The sequence below is a fragment of the Balaenoptera borealis genome (genome assembly GCF_965194805.1).
Source record: "Balaenoptera borealis genome assembly, chromosome: 5".
Taxonomy (NCBI): Eukaryota; Metazoa; Chordata; class Mammalia; order Artiodactyla; family Balaenopteridae; genus Balaenoptera; species Balaenoptera borealis.
The window spans coordinates 134724021-134742493 of record NC_138862.1 but is presented as its reverse complement, the minus strand read 5'-3'; the positions used below and the strand labels follow the sequence as shown (position 1 = coordinate 134742493).

General features: G+C 40.0%; 1 protein-coding gene across 1 annotated transcript in view; it reads left to right on the top strand.

Moving 5' to 3' along the window:
• Positions 1–18473, top strand: part of NEK11 (NIMA related kinase 11) — a gene marked incomplete at its 3' end in the record, with an annotated part of 277731 nt that overhangs the window by 46467 nt on the left and 212791 nt on the right. Inside the window, 2 exon segments of the mRNA XM_082393620.1 lie at positions 2177–2342; positions 14783–14901. Of these exon segments, the coding sequence (XP_082249746.1) occupies positions 2177–2342; positions 14783–14901 (285 nt within the window).

Here is an 18473-nt window from a genome sequence, read left to right as displayed (position 1 = left end):
AAATAAGTATCTTAAAGCTTTCGATAGCATTTGTTCCTTCACAGCAAGAGAATATTGCAAGTTTGTGTGAGACTTTATATCACCGTGCTATATAAATTAACCACTGTGACTTTTACAACTGCACGTTGGCTGGGGCGCAGTAAGTACTGGAAAAGTACCATGAAGATGTCATTTGGCTTGCAGCTTTGTCATTTTTAGAAGTTACAGGAAAACAGCCGCATCTGTCATTTCAAGATCCTTTATTATACCAAACAGTTTGAGACGCCACTCTTAATAACATGAGGTCATTTTTAACCAAATTCTTGCTAGAACAGTCTCTCTATAGAACACGTTACCAAGCAAGAATTTCTCCAGAATCCACTCCATTATCAAGTAGGGGCCTGGTAGGGCGTTCAAGACCTAACAGAACCAATGTGATGGCCCCTGTCCAGTGTTATTGGGGCTGGTCCTTGGTTACATAACGGAACAATTTTAAAATGAAATGACATAACTAAAATGTTTACATCAACTTAAAACATATCGTTGTACATTTTCTCTCATTTTTGTTGTGCAGCCAACATCTGATGTCCTCTGATGAGAGGTCACTTCATCCTTTTTGCATAAACTTACCCATGTTAAGTTGATTAAGTTTTCCAAGTTTACCTTCTTTAAAGTAGAGTGAGGATTTAGCAATCTCAGTTCAGAATGCTAGATTTTTACATTTTTAAACCAACGTTTTAGAACTGTCTTATCAATTATTTCTTTAGCAGCATTTTTTTTTTCAACTTGTCATTATTAAGCTTTGTGGTAAGCATTTGACTTAGTTTCCCTAGCAGAGACAACACTCACTTACCCTTCATCAGTTTGTCATATTTAAGTCACAGATTTACAATACTGGGCACGAGTGGCATAAACAAGTTTGGGAATAGACGCTATGACTTGGGTAAACACCTCAACTGGAAGGTGGTCCAGAGAGCACCTGCTGGCCACCGCGTCCCCAACACAAAGGTGGCCATTGGCATCTGTTAGAAAGGACTGCAGAGTTCTGGTTAATCTAGGATTTGGTTAAAGGGCCTTTAATTAGGAGAGCTTCTACTATAAATACATTTTCATTAATATGCATAGGTAGTTACTCTTAAATAACATTACTGCAAAATGTCTTCTAGTACAGGTCCTGCAAAACTTAATGAACAGCTAAGGCTCATTTATAATCAGTGGAATCTGTCTGCATACATAATTGGTGCTCTAAAGTGCTTCTCCTGGCAATCTGTTTACACCGTGGCACTGTAATTCGTTTGGTCATCAGTCTGTTTCTTTCTGTAGATGGGAAGAGATAATGTTTTGGTCCACTCCTCATTAGTTATCACAATTTTTAAATTAATAATTTGGAGATGTAATGAGCTCTTGTTCCATTTATACATGCTTGAATACCTCTGTCAATGTTTTTAGATTTTTTTCTTCTCCTAAATACTGGTAGCAATAAAGTATGATATGCCAAGGATAGTTTTAAAAAGAAAAGAAGTAGATATTGATTGTGCTAATATTAAGTTGATAGATTTGGAAAATTTTAGAGCTGAGAGACAGAGAGAAGCATGTGTATTTATACACACATGCAGAGGCAGAGAGAGTCAGAGAGGAAAAGAGAGAGTCAAAAAGAGAATAAGACAGATGCAGAGAGACAGAGTGACAGATTTTATAATTATATTGTATTCACACACACACATATATATATATATATATATATATATATATATATATATATATATTGAGGGAGAGAGACAGAGACAGAGAGATACCAAGATAGGAATAGTGAGAGAAATAGAAAAGCAGACAGAAACAGGAAAACAGATAAGTAGAGACAGAAAACACACAAAGAGACAGAAAAAGACAGAAACAGAGATGCCTGAGAGAGGCAAGGAGAAACAGAGACACCTAGAGGCTGAGGAAGAGCCGCTTCAGCCACGCCACTCAAGATTAGTCCTGTCTCTGCCCCGTGTGACCAAACTAGGGCCGCAGGTGTGGAGGGCACTGCCAGGACAGAGGCAGACCCAGGGTGCCCAGGAGTCACCGGTGATAGCAGACCTCTGAGTAGGTCACAGCCTGGGTATTAATTAGATGGTCCTGCACCACTGTTCATATCTATTAAACGTGTTTTTTAGTTCTAAATGTATTAAAAATTTTTTTTTTTTGGCTGCAGAAAGGTCCTGAAGGAAATCTCTATTGGAGAACTCAATCCAAATGAGACTGTGCAGGCCACTTTGGAGGCCCAGCTCCTTTCCAAGCTGGACCATCCAGCCATTGTCAAGTTCCATGCGAGCTTTGTGGAGCAAGATAATTTCTGCATTATCACAGAGTATTGTGAGGTGAGACTCTCCTTCTCTTTTTGAAATCTTAATAAAAATATATTTCATAGGGCTTCCCTGGTGGCGCAGTGGTTAAGAATCCGCCTGCCAATGCAGGGGACATGGATTTGAGCCCTGGTCCAGGAAGATCCCACATGCCGCGGAGCAGCTAAGCCTGTGCACCACAACTACTGAGCCTGTGCTCTAGAGCCCGCGAGCCACAACTACTGAGCCCGCGTGCCACAACTACTGAAGCCTGCGTGCCTAGATCCTGTGCTCCGCAACAAGAGAAGCCACTGCAATGAGAAGCCTGTGCACCGCAACGAAGAGTAGCCCCCACTCGCCGCAACTAGAGAAAGCCCGTGCGCAGCAACAAAGACCCAATGCAGCCAAAGATAAATAAAATAAATAAATTTAAATATATATATATATATTTCATAGTAAAAAGCTGTCTGTAAAGAGACATCTCAGAAGTTTAATTAGCCAACCACAACGTGGACTATAAATACCTGGGACGTTGTGTCTTGCTGCTAAGAGTGATCATCTCTATGTAACTGACAAACTTGTTTCTGATGAAGGGTTTCTCTTTCTTGGAAAACTCAGAGTGAACGTATTTTAAGGAGGAATTGCTGCAGAAAAACGATCCAGCATATTTTCTTTCGGTGTGTGTGTGTGTGTGTGGGTGCATTCTCCAAGCCTCCGACAACGGTTCAATTATTAGATGGACATTTAAATGCTGTAACAGAGGCCTGGACAGAGCAGAGGGACACCTCCTGAGTCCTGGGTTCTAGCTCTGTGGTTCATTTTCCCCAATGGACACTTGGAAATGGGAATATGGCTCATTTTCCCCATGAAAATCCTTCATATTAACTGATTTGTGATTTATGGCTTCAGGTATTTGCAGTTTTCCCTGCCATTCCATGTTCTCCCCAAGTGATAATAGCTGTGCATTTTACTGAGCCCAAGTGAACATGAAGCTGCTGAGAAAGGTGCCGGGTGGAGGGGGCTTGGGGCTGACAAGGTGCAGCATATGTGGGTCTGGGCGGTCACTCCTGAGAGGCTAGGGAGAGGGGAGTTACAGGGGTTGGGTCAGAAAGAGAATACCCAAACATGACCTTGCTCAGACAGTATCTCCCAGAACATTCTGAGAGCTAATGTTAGCCAAATGTACCTTGGGAGAATCTGGTTCTATTCATAGTTTAGAATGTATTCAGTTCATCACCTGGGTGTTGCTGGGGCCCAAGAGAAATGACTCTGGGAAGAAAGAAGATGCTCTTTAGAGGGGGAGGCAGGCCTGTTTGGGTCAGAGGGTGCTGGGTGTCTGAGGTGCGGAAAAGAAGAGGAAGTAGGAGAAGCAAATCGGAAGGAGTAAAGATAGCAACAAAAACCAGCCTCGCTGTGCTTTACATGGTAGCTAATGTGTCATCCAAAATGAAACCAGTAGCAAAGTTAGAATATCTGAAAATTGGATATCATCCAGGTCTTGGCTGTTCCCCTTCAGGACAGTCTCCCTGGCACAGCCTTGCTGGGAGTTTCCCCATCCAGTCTTGCCCCTCCTCTGCTTGAAGGAGAAGGGGGGGAAGAAAAGAAAAAGAACCAGGACATTTGGGTGCTTATTTCTCCTTCATCCAACAGATTGTTAAGAAAATCAGTAAAATGATGAGGTCCATGGGTAAGAACAGCTGCTCCGGCAATTATGTCACCGATCTATGCAAAACCCAGGGATTTACAAATATAGCTACACTATGATCCATCAGCTATAATTTAATCATTTTCTTCTTTTGCCCCATTCGGTTAATAAACTTATCTTATGTGGGAAGCAAATGACTCCTATTGCTTATGCCTATTACCGCTACCTCTGCTGCTGCTCTCGGCACACTGAATTTTCCAAAGAGACTCTCACTCTTCACTGTAGTGAGGACTGTTCAGTGTAACTTTGTGTGATGATGGTAATACTCTATATTTGTGCTGTCCAATATGGTAGTTGCTAGTCACATACGACCCTTTAGCACCTGATGAAATATGGCTAGTATGGTTGACGAGCTGGATGTTAAACTTTATTTAATTTTAATTACTTTAAATGTAAATAACCATGTGTAGCTGGTGGCTACGATACTGAACAGAGCTAGATGATAAGCTATAACTTTTTCTCCTTATATTAATTTTTAATTATTAATTTTCACGTAATTTTAATCTACTAGAAAAGTTACAGAACACAGTGAACTCCCATATACACTTCGCCCAGATTTATCAATTGTTATTTTTTCACATTTGCTTTATTATTCTATTTATTCTTTCTTTCTCTCTCTCTCTCTATCTATCTATCTATTTTTTCCTGAACCACTTGAGAGTAAGTTGCAGACATGATGCCCCTTTGTCCTAAATCCTCCTGTGAGTGTTTTCTAAGGCCAAGGACATTTCCTTAACATACCTACAGTACGAAGATCAAAATCAGGAAATTAACATCGAAGCAATGCTGGTATGTAATCCAGTGGTTCTCAGTGTGTGATCCCAGACCAGCAGCATCAGCATCATTTGGGATCTTTACTTAGAGATACAGATTGTTAGCTACCACCACAGCCACAGTGAATTAGAAATTCTGGGGGTGGGATCTGGCTATCTGTGTTTTGACAAGCCCACCAGGTGAGGCTGAAGCACACTGCAGTTTGAGAACCACACATCTAATCCACAATTCACACTCAAATTGAGCCCATTTGTCCCAGTTATGTCTTTAGAAAGGACATTTCTATAAGAATGTCTTTTTCTCGCGCAGGATCCAATCCAGGATCATCTGCATTACTTTTTAAATGCTGGCGGTTTCCACGGGCTGAGCTGCTCCTCCCACCCGGGGGCGTTGCCATGGTGACGGCCGCTGGCCGGGGAGCAGCTGCTGGGCTTCCCTGTTCCACCTGCTGAGCTGTCAGGACGCGCTTCCCTGAGGAATGACGTGTGGGGGTCGCTAGTTCTCCTTGCTAAACGAGATATTTCTCACCTTCATGAGCTTAACTCACACAAACCTGGCATTATCCTCTTATTGAGGTAAAATAATAATATTGGAAATGGCAGATGACCAGACTTGCACCTAACAGAAAAATGTTATCACCATTGAAATAGCTGGGTTTTTTAATCCCCAAGTTCCCTCTTCTGTAATTTAATTTGGGGCCTTGCAAGATTGAAATACACACATATAAATGCATTCACGAGGCCGCTATGTTCACCACCCAACCCTTTGGACACATCACATCAGATTATGAGTGTAAAAAGCAAATTACCCAATTCTCACAACTTCTTGTCAAGATCTAACCAAATTTTTGATGGGGAATAGTACCCAAACTACCAAACTGAGACTGTTTCAGGTATTGGTGCCTTCCATTCTCCTCCAGCCAGAGAAATGGGGCAACTTGCTGTCCCCTGTCCCTCCTCCACAGTTTCCCACCTCTTCATCTGTGCCCTTTCAGAATGTCCTTCCTCCTGGCCTCATGTTTTCAGTTCCCACCCATCCTCCCAGGCCCGCTGAAATGTCACCCACTCTACAAAGATTCCTATAATCTCCTGGCTGGAAATCACTCCTCACCCGATCCCCGACTCTCATCGCATTTCAACTCGGTGACACACAGCACATTATACATAGTATCATCCGTCTCAGATCAGACTCTCAGCGTGTGGGATTGATCTTTTTCTGATTCATTTTTGTATCACATCATGAACCCATGTAATGAGCCACAAAGAAGTTAGTACTCAGGAAATTTCTTTTGACGAATTCTTTACCACTTGCTTCCAGCTGCCTCTCACCTTATTTCTGTCAAATGCTGATGGTAAAATTTTAGATCCTTCTATCTGTCATATATGTTGAAAGCACTTTGTCAGAAAGCAGGGAAGGTTGGACTTGTCTGTTTCCTGCACTGTGATATTAACATAGCTAAATAAAAATTATATCAATATAGTTGTAGTGCTTAACCTTGGCTGCACACTGGAATCACCTGAAAAGCTTTCAAAACTCCTGAGGGCTGAGGACCTCCTTCAGAAAGTCTGATTTAATTGGTCTGGGGAATGACCCAGGCATCAGGATTTTTGAAAGCTCTCCAGGTGATTCTAATGGGCAGCCAGGGCCGAGAACTGCAAAAAAGGGAGAATGGCCAGTGTGGAAACAGAAAAATATAGTCATAGAAGAAAACCGTGTCAGTGTTTATGGAGCACTGAGCAAAGATGAAGCTCAGCTGAGAACAGGGGAGTCTGGCTGGCTCTGCTGGTGGCTGTGGTTTTCTGCTCAGGCCACCAGCTGGGTGCTGTTATTCGTGAAAATTACCTGCCTTATTCTCCGGGCTCCCTGAGCAACCTTCTATCCTGTTTCTCCTCAAACTTTCATGCCCTGATTTTAGGATTTTTTCAGTGGTAGTTGCCTGGAGCAGTTTTTACTGTGATATTTGCCTAATGGTGATTATGTATTTCCCTCATTCTTTCTACATTTGCTAATTAGGGTTCTCCTGTTAGAAAGAGCTATTCCACTGTTCCTTCTCCTCCATTGATGTCTTTATTCAATTGTTTGTATCAGTATGGACTCATGGATATTTATTTTATTCTATGAGTTATAGCCCAATGCTGTCATTATTAATTTTCTTTCTCAAATTGGTCCAGCTTCGGCTAGTGGGGCTCCTTCAGATTGGCCCCTGTGTCCTCTAAACATGCCCCCATCCTTTTTGAAGGAGAAGTGGGTTCTTATCTATAAACTATATTTTGTAGATGAGGAAACGGGACCCCAGAGAGGTGATTTTCTGGCAATCACATGGCTGGAATGTTGGATTTCATCCAGGACCAGGACCAGGACCAGGACCACAGGGGTTATAGGGAAAGCTGCTCCTGTTTTTCTTTTACTTGGATTGCTCCTATTCCTCCCTTAATATTTAATAGAGTCAACCAAATAGTTCATGGTGCCTACCTTCCCAAGCATGAAATTATCTACTTCTACCGGGACATGAATCAATAGAGATGGATTGTTTTATTGTTCATATCAACAATGTTAACCAAACATGTTTCAGGTGGTGGCACTAAACATAGATTTTAACACAGCCACACTAATCAAGCCTGTCTGTGTGAATTATGCAAAATATAAAGCTAACACTTTCGTTTGCAAGATGAACAGGTTCTGGGGAATCTGATGTATAGCATGGTGACCATGATTAACAATACTGCACTTAGACACTTCAAATTTGCCAAGAGAGTAGATCTCAAGTGCTCTCAACACACACGTGCACGCACACACACACACACACACAGGAACCATGTGAGATATTGGATGTGTCAATCAACTTGACTGTGGTAATCATCTCACAGTGCACGTCCACCAGATCATCCTGTTTTATGGGAAAGCTGCTCCTTCCCTTGGCTTATTCTCACTTATGTTCTGTATCTTTATCTATCTCTATATAATACATACATATACATAGACACAAAAACACATGTATATCAATTTGTACACACACATATGTCTTAATGTAATGATAATATAATTAATTATTGTATTTTCTATCAATAGGGGACTAGATAGGGTTTGAAACAGTAGAAAGTGTGTGGACTCTGGCATCACACTGACTTCTGTTCAAATCTTGGTCCATTTCCTTGAACAAGTTATTTCATTTTTCTGACCCCTACCCTAATTTTAAGATAAAGTAAACAACACCTAGTATATTATTAGGTTTTTATAGGTATTTGAAATAATAAAGTTAATTTATTAACTTTATGAGTTAAAATAAAGTTAAAAAAGGGACTATCAGACCTTTGCACGTAATAGACTGTCAATAATGGAAGCTGTCTTTATAATAGTTCATTATTTCAGTGTGACCTCACTCTCCCCCCAGGTTGTTTTCTAGAAGGCAAGCTAATTTTTACCTCTGAGTTTTTGGCTTGCAGCCTTTAGTGTGAGGATTCATGCCAGAAGGAGGAAACATGGAAAATTTTAAACACTAATGGGTCCAAGAGCAACATTCAAGCAACTACTTTCTAAGGATCTGTTTGTTATATAAAAAGAACATTTTAAATCTCCTCTTATGTTTCTCATTTATGCAAATTGTTTAAATAAACCAAGTAAGTGGGTTGAGTTTTATAATGTTGAAATTCTAGTGAGTCTCTGTAGACTCTTGCAAGTGAATTTGGCAATGACATGCACCACCAGGCTTACTGGTTCTCAGAGGGTCCTTACAACTTCATGCTGGATGTCTTGGGTCTACTGTTAGAGACAAACCCTTTGTTGTCCTTTAAAGCCACTGCTGAAGCTCTGTCTGAGGCCATGGATGAGAGACACTCCTGGTATATTGATCTTTGTGGCATTGATTAGTGACCTTCTGTCTTAGTCCGTTCAGGCTGCTGTAACAAAATACCATGGACTGTGTGCCTTATAAACAACATACATTTATTTCTCACAGTTCTGGAGCCTGGGAAGTCTAAGATCAAGGTTCTGGCAGATTCAGTGTCTGATGAGAACCCAACTCCTGGTTTGTAGATGGCCGTCTTCTTGCTGTGTCCTCACATGGCAGAAGCTGGGAGGGAACTCTCTGGGGTCTCTTTCATAAAGGCACTAATCCTATTCATGAGGGCTCTACCTTTATGATCTATTCACCTCCCGAAGGCCTCACCTCTTAATGCCATCACACTGTGGGGTTAGGATTTCAGCATATGCCTTTCGGGGGACATGAACATTGTCTATAGCATTATCCTTCCCAGTGTGAGCTCCAGGTGTCCACACATCAGGGCTGTCTTCAGCGGTCTGCATTGCTGGGCTTGCTGCTGATTAAGGGAACTAGAGTTATCTTCAGAGAGGTGCATCCCATCAGAGCCCTCTGGTTTTCCTGGGCAGCTCCTGCCTGGCTATGTAGGCCTCCCTGAATTCACTGTGCCAGTTCTATGGGTCTAGACTTTATTCAGCTAAAGAAGACTGTAAATAATATGTATCTTGTGTTTTTATACACCTAAACTTATCTGTTCATGATCTTTGTAAGTACCATTAGTAAAATCATTTGACTTGTTCCATTTACTTTCTTTGTTTAAACTATGAAATATTTTAAGCTTTTCACAAAAAAAAGTTTAAAAATAAGGCCACTGAGTTTTATTTAAAATTGTTGATGTAAAAATTGAAAACAAAACTAGTTTCATTTAAGAGAAATGTATGAATGCACTAATATCAAGCAATTCATAAGCCCAGTAGAACTTTTGGCATTTGGAGTGTGGCTTTAGCTATCATATATGACTTTGTATAAATATGTGATCAAAAATAGAATCAGAATAAACCACTCCAAATAGTTTATTTTAAAAAAACAGTCCAGTGATTTATAGGTGAAAGCATTATTTCATGTCACTTCTTAAAAAAAAATAAATTCTACCACTTTATTCTTATTTATGTACATTTACCTCAGCAGGAAGAAAATTTACTCTAAAAGAATTTGAAAGAAAATTAGCAACTAAACCCAAGAGTGCTCAGTTATATTATCAAGACATAAATGTCACGATACTACATGGCATTCTTTAGTAACTATTTAGAAACTGGATCTTCTTATTTTGCTTTTAAGAGCATAACGTGGTTTGACATTTTCCCCACTTTTTATGAACTCCATTTACAAATTTAAAAATATATTATAAAATAATTTTTATTCAACCCAGACTTTCTCAAATACATCTTTTGCCTTTGGAATTTTTCAAACTACTGGACAAAATGTTTCCATTAATAGGTGAGATATTAAGTGTTTGGCCCATTTGTGTTATTATCTAGCAGCACTTTCTTAAAATGCAGTCTATGGCCTGTCCCAGAGTCACTTAGGATGCTTGTTTAAAAATACAAATTCCGGGCTTCCCTGGTGGCGCAGTGGTTAAGAATCTGCCTGCCAATTCAGGGTACATGGGTTCGAGCCCTGGTCCAGGAAGATCCCACATGCCGTGGAGCAACTAAGCCCGTGTGCCACAACTACTGAGCCTGTGCTCTAGAGCCTGCAAGCCACAACTCCTGAGCCCGCGTGCCACAACTACTGAAGCCCACATGCCTAGAGCCCGTGCTCTGCAACAAGAGAAACCACCTCAATGAGAAGCCCATGCACCACAACGAAGAGTAGCCCCTGCTCGCGGAAACTAGAGAACGCCCGCGCGCAGTAACGAAGACCCAACACAGCCAAAAAAGAAAATAAATAAATAAATAAATTTATTTAAAAAAATACAGATTCCCTGGTCCTCTCCTAATTTACCGAATCAGAGTCTCTGTTGATACAGCCCAGGAATATGCATTTTAAACAAGCAACTTGAATGTATCTGATATATGCAAAATTTTGAGGTCCACTGGAAGGATGTCTCAGAACCTTAGTTAAAGGAGATGTAGAGTGTGAGGGAGCTGCATCTTAAGATGTCGGCCCAGGGAATTAATCAGGGGCAGCGTGTTCATTTTAAAATGAAGAAGTAGGGCAGAACAATTTTTCAAGCTCCTTCCAGCCCTGAAATCCTGAGATTGTTTTGCCCTTTGTGTATGCTCTGAACATTACAGTCTCACTGTATTCAGGCTCTGAGAAGGCTCTCCTCTGTCTTTTAAACTGGATGTAAGTGCTTCTATTGATGACTTAAAAAACACGGATTAATTTTTAAAATCAAATCCTTTTAGGTTTTAAAACTTTTTAATGTCAATTAAAGATGGAGTTCAGACACTGTATTTGAGTTGCTCTTCATTTCTTCAAGGTCTTGGTGTTTCAAAGTCAATCTGATGTTGGCTAACTTGGATGGCAGAAGGAGGCAAGACCATTAATCCATCAAATGGCACATTTTGGGTTACAGATTTTTGAAACCTTAGAAGTTAACATCAAGGCTTTTATTGCAACTTTTGAGGGGTGATATTAGTAAAGGAAAGCATTTTCTGTCAGCAGTGTAGATTTAGGGCAATATTAATATTGGTTCAAATTTAAGTCAATACCCTTTTCATTAGAGTTGCCTTAGCAATAAAAGTCATCATTAAATATTCCTCAAAGTCAAGGAAACAGAATGAGCCTACAGATATTGTAATAAGAACTTCTTAAACCAAGGTGTGACATTTCATCCAAAACATTTGATTTTTACTTTGATGATGGCTTGGCAAAAGAAATAAATGCTTTTCGTATTGCTGAATTAAAATCAGACTGCTTCACAAAAAATTCTTTCTTTTTTATATGAAATTTGTTGTGTCTTAATTTGTGAGTGACTTGACTACCTTAATTAAATCCTAAGAAAATCTACAGAGTGTTTATTAAAGAACAAAGTAAATACAAAACAAATAGTTTTTCTTGCAGATAAACATGCAGAATGAAAACTGTAGGGGGAGTAACTTGAGGAGGATAAGACCCAGCTCTCCAATTAATTTGATCTTTTGACATTCTGTCCTCTTGTGAATAGAACATGTCCCTTGCTTAACGCTAAGAACTAGTACATTTCTTCTTCTTATGGTTCTACCTGAGAAGGGGGTGTTTGTGTACCCTCTTTTGACATTTCACTTTGAGGCCTAGTATTGAAGGCCCTATTTCTTTTTTTCCCCCCAATAGTCTAAGTATATATTTCTTTAGTCACAGGAAATGTGCACACACTTAACATCAATGCAGGAAACAGATAAGCAACCTCTACTCACTACTTGAGGGGGGAGCATAAGGAGGTGATAGTCAGACTAATAATGAATGTCACCCAGGGAGTGTGCTCGTCTATGGCAAGACGACTCACAGGGAAAGTAATTCTGCTCACTCACAAGGAAAACAATACCGAAGCTGATACAAATGTGGTAGGAATTTGTATTTCTTTAACTAATATAGTTTTAAAATGACCATAGGAAATGAAAAGAAGCATTGAGGCTTGGAGACAAATTCCTGAAAGAAATGTTATTTGAACATACAAATTTCTCCAAATTTCAGTATTATTGAGGCAGACAATTACATCACAAAGGCCATTTTCATAGGGATGACTGTACTTATGTATGACCTTCCTAAAGTAGGAAACATTGGGTTGAAGCTGTTAACTTCATTGATATTCCTTTAAGACAAGCTTTTCTTCTTTTTTTTTTTTTTCTTTTCATTTCTTTCTTCCCTCCTTCTTCCTTCCTTCCTCCCTCCCTTCCGACCTTCCTTCCTTCCTTCCTTCCAACCTTCCTTCCTCCCTCCCTCACTCCTTCCCCCCTTTCCTTTTTTCCTTCCTTCCTTCCTTCTTTTTCTCCCTCCTTCCTGCTTTCTTGGCTTTCTTTCTGTCACTTCTTATCTCAAGCTATTCAGGAAGGAGATGGCAACATGTAGATAATTATCTTTTTGCCACTGAAGTTGTTTTATCATATTCTGAGAATCTAAATGGGATATTGAAAGGAGATCTTGTTTTTTTATTAAAAATTATTTTCTTTTTTGTGTGAGAGAAAGGTTTGCTGGAGTCCTCTTGGGTAGAAAAGGAAATCTGGGTTTGGAAAAATACATACATTTACAGCTCACCTTTCATCTGAAGGACTTTTCAATGTCTACTTCACAGGATGCTGTAATAATCTGATGTCAAAAAATGTTCTCCGCAACTTCTAGAAACATTATGACACTACAACTTGTATGATCCAACGGAATTTTGATAAACTCTAGGATTAAAAAGAGAGGCTATAAAGGCAGGTTTGGAGAATGAGAAGGAAATGTGGGTCTTTTTGACAAGGAGTCAAATGTTCAATTCATTCCTTAAACTTTGATCGCCTTGGCCCAGAAAATCCAGCCAGATATCGAGTTTGAGTGAGGGTGCGAGTTGTTTAATATGCCACTTTTGATTCGTCATGCCCTGTGTAGAAGGAGAGAAAATGCTAGGCAAATATTTGTACATTGCACTGAAGGGAAATAAAAATGCATTACACATGAGTTAGTCAGTTGACCTGATGTTGTTCAATTAGAAGTTATTTTTCTTTGATTGTTTCATTGCCGATGAGTGCTTTTCCTTTGCATCTAATGATGATGACTCTGTCAGGAATAGTCTGAGTAGCTTAATGTTTGGCTCTGATGCTCCTTATGGGTGGAGGAAGTACCTCTTCTCTTTGTGGGCCTGTGTTGTTGGCATCCTCCAAAGACCAAACACAGTCGCCGTTAACCCGTCCTTTTCTTCAGAGGAAAGCCTTTTGAATTGTCTCTAATTTTTCAGCGTTTTAAGGTAAAAGGGATAAGGTATAGCAGTTCTCTAAGAGAATTTAACACTTCGTGTCTTCATTTCTATGGTAGTTTACATACATTAATATCAGCATAATCAGAAAGGGTCTTGTATCAGACACTGCCAGGCAATTTTAGGTGTTTGTCATTTGTGATCTGGATTAGTTTTTGGCACCAAGTGTTATTCCTTAACTGAACAGCAGGGAGTAGTAGGACAGAGACTGCTAATGCTTAAATGATGTGTGTGGTCCCCGCAGGAATCAGCAGGTGCTGTATTCCTGAGAGTTGCTGTAGTTAAATAGAGAAGAGGAGAGAGAGGCCATCTCCAGGATGCAAGAGTCAGGGCTTGACAAACTGAAAAGAATCGATACTCCAGCACCAGCACCATATGCACAATGTAAGCACCAAAACATCACCACTTGATACTAAATTAACTTCACTAATTTGAATTTTATTGGCTCTGTGTTTTTAATTTGTATACATGTTAGGGTTCTATAGTTATATAAAACTCCAAGCATAAGGAGAATTATTCCTAGTTTTATGCAAGTACATATAAATATGTAATGTAATATAATAAAGACAATTTTTAGGTAGAATTTAGGCAATGTAATAAAAGTTAAGGCCCTTTAGAAGGATTTTGTTCTTGTGTGGTGTCAAAGATAAACACAGCCGGACAATAGTTAAAGCACTGAAAACAGAGTTTCTTCAGTAACCACTGACAGGAGGGGAAAGAGCTGAGCTCCACTGTGCTGTGTGCAAAGTAATTGGGTGAATTAAAGGGAGAGGGAGGGAGTGGGGGGCAGGGGAGGCAATGCAGGCAGGGGACCTGAGCAGAGTCAGGGGACTGACATATTGCAGAAAGTGGGAAGGGGGTTGGTTCCTGTGAAACCACCTGGGTTTGCTAACTGGCACTTATTGAAGTTGGGCTCCTGCCCTCCCCAGAGAGCAGGGGACAGGGGCTCCATCTTGAGGTATGGCTGGAATAGTCAGTTCCTTCGGCAGCCTTGAGTTTTCTCAAGCAGGCACTTTAAGGGGGACGAGGGTCATCCTAGGGATGTGACCTTGAGCTGTTAGAAATATGTTAGCATTTGTTCAAGACTTTATAGGCGAAAGTGGATGCCTGGTTGAGAAGAGGGCTCAGGAGGCTGGCAGCGTTTGGTCAGGAGAGGGTCTGTGCAGCGATAGTTCCCAAGCGCCAGTGCGACCCCACTGTGCTGTTATTAACAATGGCCGCTGTGCGTCAGCTCTTGTTAAGAGAGATTGATTTTAAATTCCTAACTGAAGGAAAATACGAAAAATTATGCTATTTTGTTTCAGGGCCGAGATCTGGACTATAAAATTCAGGAATATAAAGAAGCTGGAAAAACCTTTCCAGAGAGTCAAATAATAGGATGGTTTATCCAGCTGTTGCTGGGAGTTGACTACATGCATGAAAGGTATGTTCATTTGTTACTGAAGGACAGTGTTTTTTTAAAAGTCACATCTGAACTTGAAAAATGAAATTTGGGAGGTAGAATTGAAAGGAAGCAAGTCCAAAGGTAAATGACTGTAGTTAAACATCGATGATATGTTTTTCCATAGGAAACTGTCGAATGATTAGAGGATTTATTTGATTACCTTTTTTGTTGTTGTTCTAGAAATCAAACTGGCCTTAAATACAAGACAGAAACTTGTATTAAACACATTCCTCTATATCTGATCCTATCCTGTGAGCCACAAGCAATTCTCAGATACCTTTAGCTTGCTATGAATTTATTACATCTTCCAGCAGGCTTGAGCTGTGAATACCCTAGCATGCTGCAGATAGACGGCGGGGTTATTTTGGAGTGTGTCAGTGCACATCTAGCTGTGCTCACATTCCAAGATGAGCTAAAGGAATTGAGGCAGAAGATATAAGTGTTCAGACCAGTCAGTTTTGACATTAAATATCTGATAAAGAAGGTCAAAGTATGCTTATGGTTCAGTTGTTTATAATTTGCCTTTGCAATCTCAGCCTCAAAAATGTGTTTTAAAACTTTTTACTATTTTTTTCACAGGTCAAAAGCAAGATGTTTTAGATGTTAAATGTTTTATAGGCTCATAACATGATATGAATGCATTTGAAAAGATGAACATACATAGACAAATAAAAGTAGATGCTGTGAGGGGTCCATGTTAGCTTTCAACTTAGGATGGGGCAGAACATAACATTCTTCTTGAACAAAAGTGGGAGTTTGTAGAGGACACCAACGCCTGGCTGTCCATGAATGTCAAATAGCTTAAATGTGTCATCTGTGCTTTCTGATGGCATAAAAAGTAATCCGATTATTCTGTGCTTCGCTGTGTATCTTCTGAAACACATGCTTGATGAGACAGACAGCCACTGACTTATTGACAACTCACAATAATCTTTTGAATGGTGTCAAACTATCCTAAGAGACAATGATAAAAGAATATCAAATAATCTTTTAAAAAACTACCAAAGCTGCTGAATATAAGACTTCTGTGTGCATACAGTTACATTCGTATTCCTTTTATTTTCTCTACTATTCCTTGGCATATTTGTTAACTTAGACACAAGGAAAACAACACATATAAAGATGCCAACTTTGGTGTTCAGTGTGTAAAATATAAAACTGAAATCTGGTTGATTTAGGAACCCAAACATTTTTTGATACATTTTGGGTCTGCTTAGTAATAGTTAAAATAAATGAGTTAAAAATAATCCTTCAAGAGACTTCCCTGGTGGCACACTGGTTAAGAATCCACCTGCCAATGCAGGGGACATGGGTTTGAGCACTGGTCTGGGAAGATCCCACATGCTGCAGAACAGCTGAGCCCACGTGCTGCAACTACTGAAGCCCTTGTGCCTAGAGCCCATGCTCTACAACAAGAGAAGCCACCACAATGAGAAGCCCGCGCACCACAATGAAGAGTAGCCCCCACTCGCCGCAACTAGAGAAAGCCCACGTGCAGCAACAAAGGCCTAACGCAGCCAAAAAATAAATTAATTTAAAAAAAAGAAAAAAGTGTTTAAAAAAATCCTTCAAAGAGAGGATTTAAATTTGTTTTGAATCCTTCACCATTCTAAGAAAGTCATTAAATAGGGCTAAATGTTTCGGTATTTGTGGATCTGTGGATCTGAAATACCAGCCTTTGTGATTCAGATAACAAATGATGATGCTTCTTTCATTATGTTATTATTATTATTTTTAAAATAAACTTATTTATTTATTTTTGGCTGTGTTGGGTCTTCCTTGCTGCCTGCAGTCTTTCTCTAGTTTGTGGCGATCGGGGGCTCCTCTTCATTGCGGTGCGGGGGCTTCTCATTGCAGTGGCTTCTCATTGTGGAGCACAGGCTCTACAGGCTTCAGTAGTTGTGGCAGGCGTGCTTCAGTAGTTGTGGCACGCGGGCTCAGTAGTTGTGGCTCACGGGCTCTAGAGCACAGGTTCAGTAGTTGTGGTACACGGGCTTAGTTGCTCTGCGGCATGTGGGATCTTCCTGGACCAGGGCTTGAACCTGTGTCCCCTGCATTGGCAGGCAGGTTCTTCACCACTGCGCCACCAGGGAAGTCCCTCATTATGTTATTGTAACCAATTATTGTAAAGTTTTTCTCTATAGATGGAGAAATTTCAATTTTATATTTAAGTTCATTCATTCATTTATTAAATAGCGTTAAGTTAAAATAAAGACTAACCTCGAAGAGCTGTTAGTAAACTAACAGAGATAAAACATGTCCCCCAATAACTGTAAACCGTATAGCATGGTGGATATACAGAGTTCATGGTCTCTACTGCATGTGGCTTATGGCCTTGGGCGATCTGCTTAACCTTTCTGAGCCTTTGTTTCCTCATCTATAAAATAGAGATCATAATGGGACTCTCCTTGCTTAATTTATAGGGCTGTGGGGAATATGCTTTGAGATACTACACACTTAGAAAGTTTGCAAATTGTCAAGCCCTGTGTAAGTGTTATTGTTTGTGGTTGTAATTCAATATAGAATGAGGGCCTAGCCACCAGAAGGGGTTAAAAATCTCTGACAATAACGAGTATTGGCAAGGAGGTGGAGCTATTGGAATTCTCTTACATTGCTGTTAGGGTGTGAATTGGTATAACTACTTGGGAAAAATGTTTGGTAGTATTGATACCTCCAAAGCCAAACATTTATTTATTTATTTAGTTAGTTAGTTAGTTATTTAGTTATTTAACATCTGTATTGGAGTATAATTGCCTTACAATGGTGTGTTAGTTTCTGCTTTATAACAAAGTGAATCAGTTATACATATACATATGTTCCCATATCTCTTCCCTCTTGCATCTCCCTCCCTCCCACCCTCCCTATCCCACACCTCTAAGTGGTCACAAAGCACAGAGCTGATCTCCCTGTGCTATGCGGTTGCTTCCCACTAGCTATCTATTTTACGTTTGGTAGTGTATATATGTCCATGCCACTCTCTCACTTTGTCACAGCTTACCCTTCCCCCTCCCCATATCCTCAAGTCCATTCTCTAGTAGGTCTGTGTCTTTATTCCCGTCTTGCCACTAGGTTCTTCATGACCTTTTTTTTTTTTCCCTTAGATTCCATACATATGTGTTAGCATACAGTATTTGTTTTTCTCTTTCTGACTTACTTCACTCTGTATGACAGACTCTAACTCCATCCACCTCACTACAAATAACTCCATTTCATTTCTTTTTATGGCTGAGTAATATTGCATTGTATATATGTGCCACATCTTCTTTATCCATTCATCCGATGATGGACATTTAGGTTGCTTCCATGTCCTGGCTATTGTAAATAGAGCTGCAATGAACATTTTGGTACATGACTCTTTTTGAATTATGGTTTTCTCAGGGTATATGCCCAGTAGTGGGATTGCTGGGTCGTATGGTAGTTCTATTTTTAGTTTTTTAAGGAACCTCCATAGTGTTCTCCATAGTGGCTGTATCAATTTACATTCCCACCAACAGTGCAAGCAGAACAGAACAGAACTTTTCTCCACACCCTCTCCAGCATTTATTGTTTCT